Source organism: Nelumbo nucifera, chromosome 1, assembly GCF_055504915.1.
Source record: "Nelumbo nucifera cultivar China Antique chromosome 1, China Antique-T2T, whole genome shotgun sequence".
Lineage (NCBI taxonomy): Eukaryota > Viridiplantae > Streptophyta > Magnoliopsida > Proteales > Nelumbonaceae > Nelumbo > Nelumbo nucifera.
Window position 1 is genome coordinate 192,274,469 of NC_142649.1, and position 13,571 is coordinate 192,288,039.

The 13,571-nt window shown below is 38.4% G+C and overlaps 1 protein-coding gene across 1 annotated transcript; it reads left to right on the plus strand.

The window, feature by feature from the left end:
• The first annotated feature begins 945 nt into the window (after nucleotides 1-945).
• Nucleotides 946-12,945, plus strand: LOC104611852 (ATP-dependent Clp protease ATP-binding subunit CLPT1, chloroplastic-like). The gene is made up of 6 exons (XM_010279095.3): nucleotides 946-1,533; nucleotides 1,633-1,668; nucleotides 1,768-1,877; nucleotides 5,675-5,854; nucleotides 12,458-12,585; nucleotides 12,667-12,945. The coding sequence occupies exons 1-6, from the start codon at nucleotides 1,307-1,309 to the stop codon at nucleotides 12,697-12,699; spliced, it is 714 nt and encodes a 237-aa protein (XP_010277397.1). The 5' UTR covers nucleotides 946-1,306; the 3' UTR covers nucleotides 12,700-12,945.
• The last annotated feature ends 626 nt before the right edge of the window (nucleotides 12,946-13,571 follow it).

The following is a 13,571-nucleotide window of genomic DNA, read 5'->3' on the forward strand; positions in this document are numbered from 1 at the left end:
AAAGGAAGGAGGGACTTCCTTGGCTCCAATTGGGCGACAAGCGAATGGTAGAAAGCACTGACGACACTTGTGACATTTCTGGCCAAGAATGCGTCAACAGGTATGTTGTCTCGTCACTGTACCTAGTTTTGTATCGTGTGCTCTATTTTAAACTCACCTTTTCTCCAATCAGATTCACCTAAACTCGTTTTTTGCTCCCACCGCAAAGATGAATTTTAAACAATCTGTAACCGATGCGATCTGAAATCGTTTTTCTTATATTATTTTGTTTGCATTTGTTATATGTTTTGCCAAATGGGTGTGGTTCCTTCTCTAATCCCATTAATGGTTATATATTATGCCGAATGGGTGGGATTTCTTTTCTAATCCCATCGTTGTGTTTTGTTATGTCTTTTGTTATATGTTGAGTAATATGAAGATTGTCTTTTGTTGTATGTTACGAACCTTTGCAAACTTATGTTAAGAAATAGTTTATTATTCAAATGCTATTTTCGTTCTCCAAAAACAATTTGCCAAACATAGGACCTAAGTTTCTAAACAAGTAGGAACAGATGGAAACATGGCCAAACAGGGCCTAAGTTTCTCATAATTACAAGGGAAAATTCCCAATCAGTACCCTATACTTTAGCTCGAATGATAATTTGGTCCCCAAACTTTAAAATACGACAATCCAATACCCAAACTTTCAAAATGTGACAATCTATTACCGGCCGTTAACCAAACTTTTAATCAATCGTTAAGTGATATTTGAAAAGTCAAAAATGCCCTTTAAATGTCATATAATTCTCTTTATCAACCATGTAAATGTTAACAAAATATTAAACAGTCCTAAATCCTAGCCTTTTCTATTGAAAGGACATTTTTGACTTTTCAAATGTGATTTAAGGTTTGGAGATCAAATTGTCAGTCGAACCAAATTACAGGTACTGATCGAGAATTTTACCTAACTACAATTCTTCTCACGTTTGTCGCACTCCCAGTCCAGCAGTCCTGCAACCGAGAAATCAGACATTGCTATCCGTTTTATCGAAAGCCAAAGTCGCAGACCGTGGTCCGTGGCTATCGGGTATCCTTTTACCAAGAACAGCTTTTGCTTGCTTGAGGAGAGAAGCGAACCCTCCTCGCAGAAAAATCAGAGAAACTACAAGGTCATATTCGACTAAAACATTGCTTCTCCCCGATTCGATTCTTTGTTTGCTCCCTCGTTTGAATCCAAGAACAACCTGTGAAAATTCTTGCTGGTTCGTAAAAGAAGCCCTATTTTTTGTTCCATTCCATCCCCTTCAGTAATCAGGATTTGTGGGCAATGGCTGCTCGAACGCTCTCCGTATTACCGTCAACAACTGCCGCTTCACAATCAGCCTGTAGAAAACCAATCCAATCTTCTCAATCCTTCCCTTGTTATCTCAGACCGGCAATTTTGGTGAATACTTTGCTCGGGAATAAGCTCTCGCTTCGTCCTTCCAATTTGAGGCCCCTACTCCGCCGGCAACGCCCGGCTGTTGCAACTGTTTTGTTTAGTCTCCCGACTGCGTAAGTTCCGGTTTCACTTTTGTTTTGATTTCTCTGCACTGAGGGCATCATTTCGGAAGGATTTTGATTTTTTATGATTGTTGTCTTCTCCTTTTCCAGAAAGCCAGATAGGGCTCCTGCTGAGAAGATACCCAAGTAAGGTTAATTGAGTGTGACTGCATATTATTTTTATTTTGGACTGATTTTGTTTTTGGATTTGTTCGTGCTTAAATTTTCTGTTGAATAATGGCGAAGGTGGTCTGCGAGGGCGATAAAGTCTTTTGCAATGGCAGAATTGGAAGCCAGGAAGCTTAAATACCCGAATACCGGGACCGAAGCTCTTCTCATGGGGATCTTGGTTGAGGGTTAGTGATTTTCGAGTTCCTAGAAAATTTTGTGTTATTTGGTTAAAATGTTATTGATTTCGTATAAAATTTAGAGCTCCAACCTGTACTTCTATGACAAGGTGAATATTGATATGGACCTCATAGTTCCATGAGTTTAATTTTCACTTTGAATGCACACTGATGTTTTTAATCCCATATTTAGTAAAAGCAAATTCTGTTAGTTTCTCTTTATGCAAAAGGATTTATTCCTACTAAACAAGTTGTCCAACCTGTAATGAGTTGTTTGTATCAGTTTTATATATTAGGGCTATCTTTTGGTTAACTACTTTTGTGACTCTTGTTGGTATCGGCAGTCTATTGCTGTATAGGTCATTAGATCAGTTCATTCAGTACATTTAACGCTTCATGTAACTTTTAATCTGCTCCTCGGAATTTGCTTTTGTTTAGGTTCTTGCCATTTTCCTTATAGCTGGTACTAACAGGGATTACCGTCCTTGGAAATAAAGCATTGGAACATGAAAATAGAACATTCTCAAGAACCTAAACTTGTTTGAGCATCTTCTCTCCCCCCCAACTCCCTGACACACTTGTGTGCATAAGGTGGAATATCATGTGCAAGTTTGATAAAAATTATAGCAGCTCTGTAGGTAATCAATAAGGAAAAGAATGAAAGAGATTAGTTAATTTTTATCACAGTTAGTGTAGAGACTTCTTAATTGATGATGTTATAGAAGTTTCTATCATGTGGCAAGAGCATGTGCCAGTAGACAGTATATTCTCATTCACAGAATTGGCTTCCCGCAAGGAAAGCAGCAGTCTGGCTGAATTGAAGCTTTTTTTTTCCTTAATTAACTTGGGGGATGTAAAAGTAAGGGTGTCTTCAGAGATCTTTAGGGGAAGATTAGAAGGACCTTATTGGCTCTAAGGACTTGATAAGAGAAGAGATCATAACATCACTTAAAGGTATATAGGTTTTATATAGGTTGGACGTAGAGAGAGATTCTTAAGTGGTTATTGGCTGGAAAATAAATGGAATGGATGATCCAGGTCCTTGGTCTGTATGAAATCACATAGGAAGGTTAGATATTTGGCTTCTAAAATGAACATCTATCAAAATGGGTTGAATGATATGCCAATTCATTGGCTGACAATCTAGCTACAGCCTCTGGAGTCGGGGTTCATCTGTCCAGGAATATGCCTCAGTGCTCTTGAGGTTGCTCTTTTTTTTTTGCCTATCTAGCCTTTGAGCCTGTTGTTTTTTTATCTTGCTGTCATATGGCTTGGGTTAGGTTCTGCTTTCAAAGGATTTTGTATCTTCATATTTCCTTTTTTTGGGTTCATCTTTTTTTTTATAAGTTTTTATTTTGGGGGATTATCTTTAACAGGTATATTTTTTGTTATGAATGAATTAGAACTCAGTGTTAAGAAGTATTTATGGTTGGCTTACCTAAGGGAAGGGTGGTTATAAAGCTGTCTTCTTCTGACATGCGATTCAATTTTAGGTTTGAACCAGGTTTATTTATTCAAACCTCAAACTTGTGTCTCCAAAGGCAATTTGGAAATGTATATTTGAGGCTAGAGAGTCATTGTTTGATCCCTTTGGGCTGTAGACTTCATTTGCATATGATTTGATGCATATTGAGAAAAACATTTTTCATTTCAGGTTGCAAGGGGCATATAAACTCATGCTTGATGATGATCTTTGACACTAATAAACTTATTTTCATCATCTTGCAACTGAAGTTTCACCTATATTGGCCTTGATCTGTGATGTAGATGGGGTTCCCCCTCCAATTTCAAGGGCTCAATTACTGAGTGTACTAGCTTCTTCACTGGAGGGCAGAGGGCATTGTCTCATAAGAGGATTGTACCTTACCAACAAGGGAGGATAACAATTTTGGAGATTGGTTCCTTGTAAATAGGTATGTGGACCTAATCGAGGACATGCATGGGGCTACAACAACCAATGTTATAACACCTTAGAAGAGACATCAAAGTTTCCTGTCACATTGGGACTTCACCAAGGCTTGGCACTTAGCCCTTATTTATTTGCACCAGTCATGGATGAATTGACTAAACGTATTTTGGAGGAGGTTCCATGGTTTTTGTTGTTTTCTGATGACATGTATTAATTGATGAAACTAGAGAAAAATTGAATGCAAAATTAGATTTATGGACTAATATCACTAAAAGAAAAATATATGCAATGCAGATTTAACAATAATAGGAGTGGGAACCAGGGTGCACTTAGGATTGGAAACCAAGAGATACCTCAATGTGACCTATTCCTTTACCTTTGTTTAGTGATCCATAACAAGGGAGAGATTGAGGATGACGCCGCTCATAGAATTAGAGCAGGAGGGGCAAAATGGAGGGGAGCATCCAATGTCTTATTTTATAGGAGAATACTACTTAGGCTAAAAGGAAAATTCTATAAAATGATTATAAGGCAGTAATGTTGTCTGGACTATGGAGTAGAGTGTTGCGCAGTCATGAAACTACATGTCCAAAAACGAGTGTGGCAGAAATGCAAATTTGAGATGGATGAGCAGGAAAACAAGAAAGGGTAGGATTAGAAATGAACTTACTTGAATCATTCATCAAAAAAAAAAAAAAAAGAAATCAACTTACTTGAAGGAATCTAGGAGTAGCTCTAATAGGCCATAAAACAAGGGAAAGTAGACTAAGATGGTTTGGTCAAATGCTGAGAAGACTACTACAACACTAGTAAGAAGAAGTGATCTGTTACAAGTTCAAGGGTATAGAAGAGGCTGGGGGCAGAGCAAAAAGTGCATGGGTTGAATTAGTGAGAAATGATTTAATGGCTCATAATTTAATAATGGATACCGCACTGAACAAAACAGATTCATGTAGCCTACCCCACATATTTGGGACGAGGCTTAGATGATAATGGTGGTTCTTCGTAAATGTGTCTCATGTTTTAATGTTGAAGGTATCTTTGTTTCTCAATGCAATTATGCCTTCAACTATCTTAATGATACAGTTCTTGTTCAAACATATCCAGAAGACAGTCCTACTGAGATCAACTATCAACTCCCAGACATTATCAGTATGGTAAGCTGGCTTGCATATTCATTTGTTCTTTATGTGCCTATCATTTGGAATCTGGCTTTCATATACTTATTTCTTGAGCAGTTGTTTTCATATACTTTGATATTTCAGGTCTACTGGCAAACGATTGTTATCGCACTGAAGGCTTAAGCTTTTGCATCTAGATACTAGATAAAATTTATTTCTATGATGGCTTAGATCAGCCTATAGGATTGTGGTATTAGCAGAAGTGTTTTGTAGAGAAATGCAGTATTTGACTATCTTTCCTTTGTAATTTTATGTTTGGCCTTGTATGGCCATAGTGTCTCCTGCCTTGGTTTGAGCTATATTTGCTTTTCTGTGCTTTTATCTTTCTTAAAATAAAAATTTGTCATCACTGTATGTGTATGAAAACTAATCTTGCAAAGTTTTATATTTCAGGAACCTCACCACCACCAAAAAAATGCCCACTACTTACTAACTTATTCCATTATAACTTGCAACTCCATTAATGTGCCATTGAACATGCTAAAAACTTCAACTGTGTGCACGTTGAGATCTAAGGTTTCACACATCTATAGCTTGACAGTTACATAGCATTTATTTTCATGGACTTGGTTTTGTTTTACCTTTCACATTTTAAACCGTATAGCCATGCGATTTGAATGTTTTATTTAGACTTTTATTGAGAAGGAAAAGTTTGGTATTATCTTCCATATCTATCATGTATTGGCACATCTTTATATCATCTCTTTTGTCAGCAGGAACCAGTCTAGCAGCAATTTTTTTGCGGGCAAATGGAATCACACTTCTCAAGGTGCGAGAAGAAACTATCAAGTTACTTGGAAAATCTGACATGTATTTCTTCAGTCCTGAACATCCTCCATTGACTGAACCAGCTCAAAAGGCCCTTGATTGGGCAGTTGATGAGAAACTGAAATCAGGTAGTTTTCTGTCTTTATTTATTCTTATGGTTGCAATAATTTTAAATGACTGTATATGGCTGTTTTAGTATGCTGTAATTTTGAGTCCCGATTGCTCATTTGTGTGTACCATATACATCCACCCTTCATTGGGTGATATAATAATCTGTGCATGATCAAGGGGCTGTTTACATGAGCAATGCCCACAGGTTGGGTGGAGACATTTATTATCAGTTGTGTTAGGGTTCTTTGTCTTGGTTATGAAATAATTGTAGTAGATCTCTTCAGGTCATGATACCAAGAATATATGTCTGTGTAATTATTACTATGTCAATTCTAAGTAAACCAAGCTGAGAAAAAATATAGGTTATTAGCAAATCCTTTGTGTCCTAATTCTATGAATTTTAGTGATAAAAGTCAGTGGAGATTTTTGAATAGTGCAGGTACCATCTTCATGGATCAAAGAAATTGCAACAGATAGAGTTCAGGATCCATCTCACCAAGGATTCCGAAGATCATCCCCATAGTTCTTTAACTTGTTTCTGAACTTCTATCATTTTGTTTTCAACTTCAAATAGAGCCAGGAGTTCTTTCTTCAACAACCTTAGTGAAAGGAGCAATAGCCTGTTATTTGAAAATTTTATCATGTTTCCCTACTTCAATCTCTGTTTTTGGATTTTCAAGTATCCAACAAGAATGGTCCTTTGGCCATTCTTCTAAAAAAGTCTAGGCACAATGTTCAGTTTAGAGACTTGTCCTCATTTTCTCCAACAATGGGTTTCCTAAGGGAATATGAATAGATGATAATGTTATGTAGTCCTGATAAAAAATTTCATCACTTATATCCAATGAAAAGTTGCAACACAATATACTTATTGTATACCTCTTTTCTTTTTATATAATGTTAATTTTTTGCTTTAAAAATATCCAATGAAAATCTGATTTCCCAGATATGTTATTTTTTATTAGTGTTTAGAAAACCGGACCAGACTGGCCGGTTGAACTGTGACCCAGGGCACTGACCGGTTTGGTCACAGCCCAATAACCGGATTTGCTTAAACCCACTGAAAACTGTCTGACCGGCCGGTTTAACCGAAAAACCGGTGAACCGGTCCTGGTTTCATGAAACCGCCCAGGTCCATACATAAGTGAAATTTTAAAATTTTGAATCCAAGACCTTTTATTTTTCACAGATTACTTTATTACCACTAGTCCACCTCTTTACTTGTGCTAATTAATGACTATACATATTACATTATTATGCCCATATTTTAAAGAAAATGTAAGTTAAAAGGCTTGAACCCTAGTCATCTGTTTTAAAAATTAAGAAGCTTACCATCCATCCACCATATTTAAGTACATTAAAAATTGTAAAATATATTATATATAGTAGTTATATGACCTGTAGTATATATATTTATATGCCACATCATCACGGTTCGACCCTGGTCGAACCTCTAACCCGTGAACCTCTCCCTTCTCTGGTTCTATGCCCGGTCTGGTTCTCTAAACATTGCTTTCTATTGTCTTCTCAAGCTAAATTTCCCGATTGCTTCAGAACTATAATTCTTGTTGACATTGTTGGAACCCGTGAACCTCTCTCCCTTCTCTGGTTCTATGCCCGGTCTGGTTCTCTATACATTGCTTTCTATTGTCTTCTCAAGCTAAATTTCCCGACTGCTTCAAAACTATAATTCTTGTTGACATTGTTGGTGACCCCAATATTGGTATTCTCAAGACTGTACACCTCATTTGGATCCAGATAATTTAATTGCTATTGTTACAGAAATATGAACTCAAATTACACTCTAATAATACCACCTGATGCAACAGGAAAATGAAGTTGTCTACGATGTACTTGGAAGAACAACACAAAATTACTTTGATAACCTGAACCTAGGGCTGCAGCTTGGGCAAGCTCGGGTTGAGAATTTGTTAATATTTGAATGGATCTAACACAGTATAAAATTCTTCAAATCAGGGCCCCTGACTTGCAACCCCTACCTGAACCTAAGTCTTTTAGTGGGAAACTAAAAGAAAACCTGTTATTATTATTAATTTTATTTTTATTATTATAGGAAACGGTAACTTTATTGATGATTTGAAAAGATTACAGATTTACCACCCACAAAGTGGATGGAATATCAAAACAAAATCTTACAAACAAGCCCAAAACAAAGTCTCCCTAGTAGCTCCTTGCTTAGCTAAAGTGTCAGCCGTTCCATTTTCTGACCTTCTTACCCATTTAAATTGCACCCTGATCTCCCTTGCTAAGCTAATAATCTCTCTTAGAGGCTGTTTAAGAGACCAAACTCCCAAGTTTCTAGATTGCATCCACCCTATTACCAGCTTGGAGTCTCCTTCCGCTTCTAATTGCTGCATTCCCCATTGTTTTGTCAGTCTCAATCCTTGAAGTAAGGCCCTTACTTCTGCCCTTAAGGAATCCCCCATCCCAATTGGGCGCAAGTAAAGGGCCAAGACTTTTCCTTCCTCATTTCTAAACACACCCCCAACTCCCAACTGACCTGGATTACCCAAGGAGCTTCCATCAAGGTTTAACTTCACCCTAAAGTGAGGCAGTGGTGCCCAACTTTCTTATAGAAGAGGGAGAGGATATAGTTATAGCACTCCAATTTCTAATTAAGTCAACTGAGGAGAAGTCCTTGAAGAGATGTTGTACTTTCAGCCAATGCATAGCCTTGATGGTGATAACCTCGACAAGTGCTTCTTTGGATTTTTCTTGCCCTTGGAAGATCCTATTGTTTATCTTCTCCCAAATTGACCAAAGAATGGCTGCTCTTGTTATTCTCCACATTACCTTGCCTCTTTTCCTTAGTTGTCGGAATAAGCTAGAGTAAAAAAGGTTCATCACACCCGAGGGGGGATTCCATCTGCAACCAAACAAAGAAAAGAATCAATCCCACAAATAAGAAGCAAAAGGACAAGAAATAAAAAGATGAGTCGCCGTCTCACCATTTCTTAAGCAAAGGCAACAGACATTTGGGGAAAGGCACTAATCTGGCCTTTATTATTATTATTATTATTATTATTATTATTATTATTATTATTATTATTATTGTTGTTGTTGTTGTTGACGTTGGTCGGTTTGGCCCTGTGTCGAAAATAGTTTTATGCCTGGTCTGAGTGAAAACTGTGTTTACAGGCTTCTGAAAAGATGAGGACAAGTTTGACCAGTATATAGATGGGACTATTGACTATTGAATCTAGCTTCCTCAACCTATGTAAACTGCTTGTAGCTTTACAGGTTGGACTTAACTAATTTTTTTCTTTATCATGCCTAAATTGAATTAAGGGAAGATTTATGCAGCTAATCAAGAAAGAAAGTTGCTGATGTACGGAATTCCGTTCATAGTTACATACAACTATGCTACTTTTCTTTTCGTGTATGTGTGTGTGTGTGTGTTACATTGGGGGGGGGGATTTTCTTTTGTATTTGTATTATGATTAGGAATTAGACTTTATGCCTTTTGAGTGAAGGCAGATCTTCAAAACACCTAACTGAAGTAGAAGTTACTTGAACCAAGAGGAGGGAGCTTTAGTGGGTGCTTTTAGCAAAACAGAAAGAAGTAAGACAAAATGATATCATTCTCTTTTGGGAGGCAACAAGTGATTCACTCACCTATAGTTTGCGGATGATATCATTCTCTTTTGTGAAGGGGAAATTGAGGAGATGGATAATTTGAAATTGGTGGTGATGCATTTTGAGAGAGTCTCCAATCTAAAAATCAATTGGAACAAGAGTTGTGTAGCGGGGGTGAATTTACGGGATGATGAAGTGCAGTTGGTGACTAGGGCTTTAGGTTACGAGGTAAGTGGTTGGCCTTTGGTATATTTAGGTCTGCCCCTGGGAGGAAATCCTAGAACAGAAAACTTTTGGTACCCAGTTTTAGAAAGATTTACTAAGAAGCTAGCAGGGTGGAAGAGAAATTATATCTCACTAGGGGGTAGAACCACTTTAATCAAGTCCACTCTGGCCAACCTTCCGGTGTATTTTCTGTCTACCTTTAAGCTTCATGCCAAGGTTGCCAATAAGTTAGAAAAGCTCATGAGAGATTTTATGTGGGAACCGGGTGACTCAAAAAAAGACCATTTAGTGAAGTGGGAAGTAATTTCCAGGAAAAAGGAAGCGGGGGGTCTAGGTATTGGCAATACTGGATTAAGAAATGTAGCTTTGTTAGGAAAGTGGTTGTGAAGATTTCCGTTGGAGAGTTTGTGGCACTTGGTGGTGGAAAGTATTCACGAGATGGCAGCTAATGGATGGGATGCTGGCATCGACCCTAGGGCTTCTCATTTCTCCCCTTGGAAAGCAATTTTTGGAGTCTTGCCTTCCTTTCAGCCTTTCATCAGACTTGATGTGTGCTCAGGTAATAAAGTTCTGTTTTGGGAGGACCTTTGGCTTGGGAACACCCCCCTTAAGGATAGATTCCTGGTAATGTATTCTCTTTCCCTAAATAAATTCAAAACCATCTCCTCACTTCGTGTGTCTGAGGGGACTTGGGATTTGGGTTTGAGGATAGGGTTGAGGGATTTAGAATTGGCTTCTACAGATGAGTTATTCACTGTGTTGAATTTAGTTTTCCTAGATCTTTTTTGCCCAAATAGTAGAATTTGGAAAGAGTCATCTTCAGGGACTTTCTCTTGTTCATCTTTTTTCAACGCCTTAGTTCAGTCTTCTTTTGTGTTTGTCTCTTTTCCTGCTAAAGAAATCTGGTATTCTCCTGTGCTACCAAAGGTTAGGGCTTTTTGTTGGGAAGTGGCTCTTCAAAAGATCAATACTATGGATGTACTTCAAAGAAAAGGCCAGACTAGAGACTTTCCCCACATGTATGTTACCTTTGCTTAAGAAATGGTGAGACAGTGACTCATCTTTTGATTTCTTGTCCTTTTGCTTATTATTTGTGGGATTGGTTCTTTTCTTTGTTTGGTTACAGATGGACCCCCCCCCTCCCCCTCAAGGTCTGCTGAACCTTTGTGACTAGCTTCTTCCAACAACCAAGGAAATGGGGCAGGGTAATGTGGAGAATAACAAGAGCAGCCATCCTATGGTCAATTTGGGAAGAGAAACAATAGGAACTTCCTAGGGCAAGAAAAATCCAATGAAGCACTTGTGGAGATTGTCACCATCAAGGTTATGCACTGGTTGAAAGTACATCAACTCTTCAAGGACTTCTCTCCTCAGCTGACTTAATTAGAAATTGGAGTGCTATAGCTGTATCCTCGCCTTCCTCCCCTGAGGTACAGGAATGTTGGGTACCACCGCCTCAGTTCAAGCTAAACTTTGATGGAAGCTCCTTGGGTAATCCAGGTCAGTTGGGAGTTGGGGGGTGTGTACAGAAATGAGGAAGGAAAAGTCTTGGCCCTTTACTCGGGCCCAATTGGGGTGGGAGATTCATCAAGGGCAGAAGTAATGGCCTTACTTCAAGGTTTGAAACTGACGAAACAATGGGGAATGTAGCACTTAGAAGTGGAAGGAGACTCCAAGCTGGTAATAGGGTGGATGCAAGCTGGAAACCTGGGAGTGTGGTCTCTTAGACAGCCTCTAAGAGAGATTATTAGCTTAGCAAGGGAGATTGGGGTGCATTTTAAATGGATAAGAAGGTCAGCAAATGGAATGGCTTACACTTTAGCTAAGCAATGAGTTACTAGGGAGGCTTTGTTTTGGGCCTGTTTGTAAGTTTTTGATTTTCTTTTTCCATCCATTTTGTGGGTGGTAAGCCTGTAATCTTTTCAATTCTCTAATGAAAGTTACTGTTTCCTATAAAAAAAAAAGAAAACAAACTGAAAGAAAGAAGGTAAAGGAAGGATGTGAGTAGAGAGCTTCTCTATCTTGTCTTAAACCCCTTTGATAGTCTCACAAGTAGGAGCTTCTCTATCAATATCACAGAATCACATTCTGAAAGTAGGAGCTGTTAAAAGTTTGAGAGTACAGATTCAATAATCCAGTTTATAATTTACATGTGAGGACTGAAAAAAAGAATGGCTTTGCCCCTACCTGCATCAGGAAGGAGCAAGCTATCACAAGATGAGAGCACAGATTCAGCCCATTTCTTGATTTAGGTGTAAAAAGGAAGCTAGTTATCACTAGATGAGAGCTCTGCCCCCTAGTCCTAGGGTTGGGCCTGGTAACACCTTGAAAGAGGTCTAGCCATCTGCATTGGGAAGAAAATCTCATGTCTTGATTTCAGATGGATGGTCACCTACTTAACCATGAACTTTATCTTGTGAGTAAACCAGTTGCTCCTTTCCATTATTTTTGAACACTTGGAAAAAAATAAAATTCTCCAAAACAAAATTATAGGACACTAATGGTACGAAAGACAATTACCTTGTTTAGGTTTTTTTCTTCTCCTTTCGGAGGACAATTTCCAGATTTGACAACGAAATCCGATGCCTAAATATGTAGGCACATGTATCCTAGGTCATTCATTTATTACTTTCTGATACAAAATATCGGGATCTTAAATTATTTGCACTCCAACTCTCGTGGAAATACCAAAAACCTTATCTAACGTATGTCCTATCGTTTTCCTTCCTTATTGTGTGTGCTATTGCTACATGAGAAACCATTCCTTTTTATTCAGTTAAATCATTTATCGAGTGCAGGTGACAATGGAGAGATAACAACAACCCATTTACTTCTTGGCATTTGGTCCGAAGAAGAATCCGCAGGCCACAAGATAATGGCTACTCTTGGCTTTGATAATGAGAAAGCTAAAGAACTAGCCAAGTCTGTAAGTTCCAACCCTGAATTCTTTCAGAGGGTGAAGTAGCGTTCAGTTTCATCACTGATGTTCTTTGTTTATCTTTAACAGATAAATGATGATGTTATTCTAAGCTACCGGTAGGGACACCAAAAAAAGTTGTTAGAAAAGCAAGGCGCCTGTTATCTGGGAAGGCTCTCTACCCGAATCTCCACAGAGTGGACAGCCGGATAGCCAACAGTTTTTTCTTTTTTTTTGGATGGAATTTGTGCTGTATATCACCAGGTGCCGCTGTATCCACACTGGAGATATTGAATTGTCATTTTTTTTTTTTTCAGAATGCATTTCATGTGATTTTGCCTACATTTATCATGGTGGAACAGCTTCCAAGACACTTAGGCCCCATTTGGTTTGTGGGAATAGGGGTCTGGAATCGGAATGGGAATGGGCTATACCGATTCCTAACTGTTTGGTTGGATGGAATTGGAATCCCATTTCCATTCCTGCTGGAATGGCATTCCCTTGAGGAAATAGTCATTCCCTGCCCTTCCCTTGGGAATGAAATCTCATTCCTGCTGATTTCAATTTTCATTCCCATTTCTGTCTGAACTAAACAATGGGAATGGATTATTCCGATTCCGGTTCTGGAAGATTTTGATTCTGATTCCGTTTTTTATTCCAACTGTGAACCAAACTGACCCTTACTTTTATCGCCTGCCTTTTTAAATTAGGTCCTTGTTTGGAAGAGTTGTTGAATGATGAGAATATCTAGTTTTATGGCAATGCAATTGGATCAAGTCCGTTTTCCAGTTCAGTTTGTAGCCCGGAAATCCTTGCAGTGCCACTTTTATAGCACCCTTCGCATTAGTGTCTGGCGCCCGCATATATTAGTTGAGCCAGAAGGACAAGCATGGCTTGGGCCCTTTTGGGAAGCTTAAGCTGCCTGACTGAACCGCTTAGGAGCTATCAAAAGATTCAAAACTTGTTTCACCAGAAGGTCGATTTCTCGAATTCAC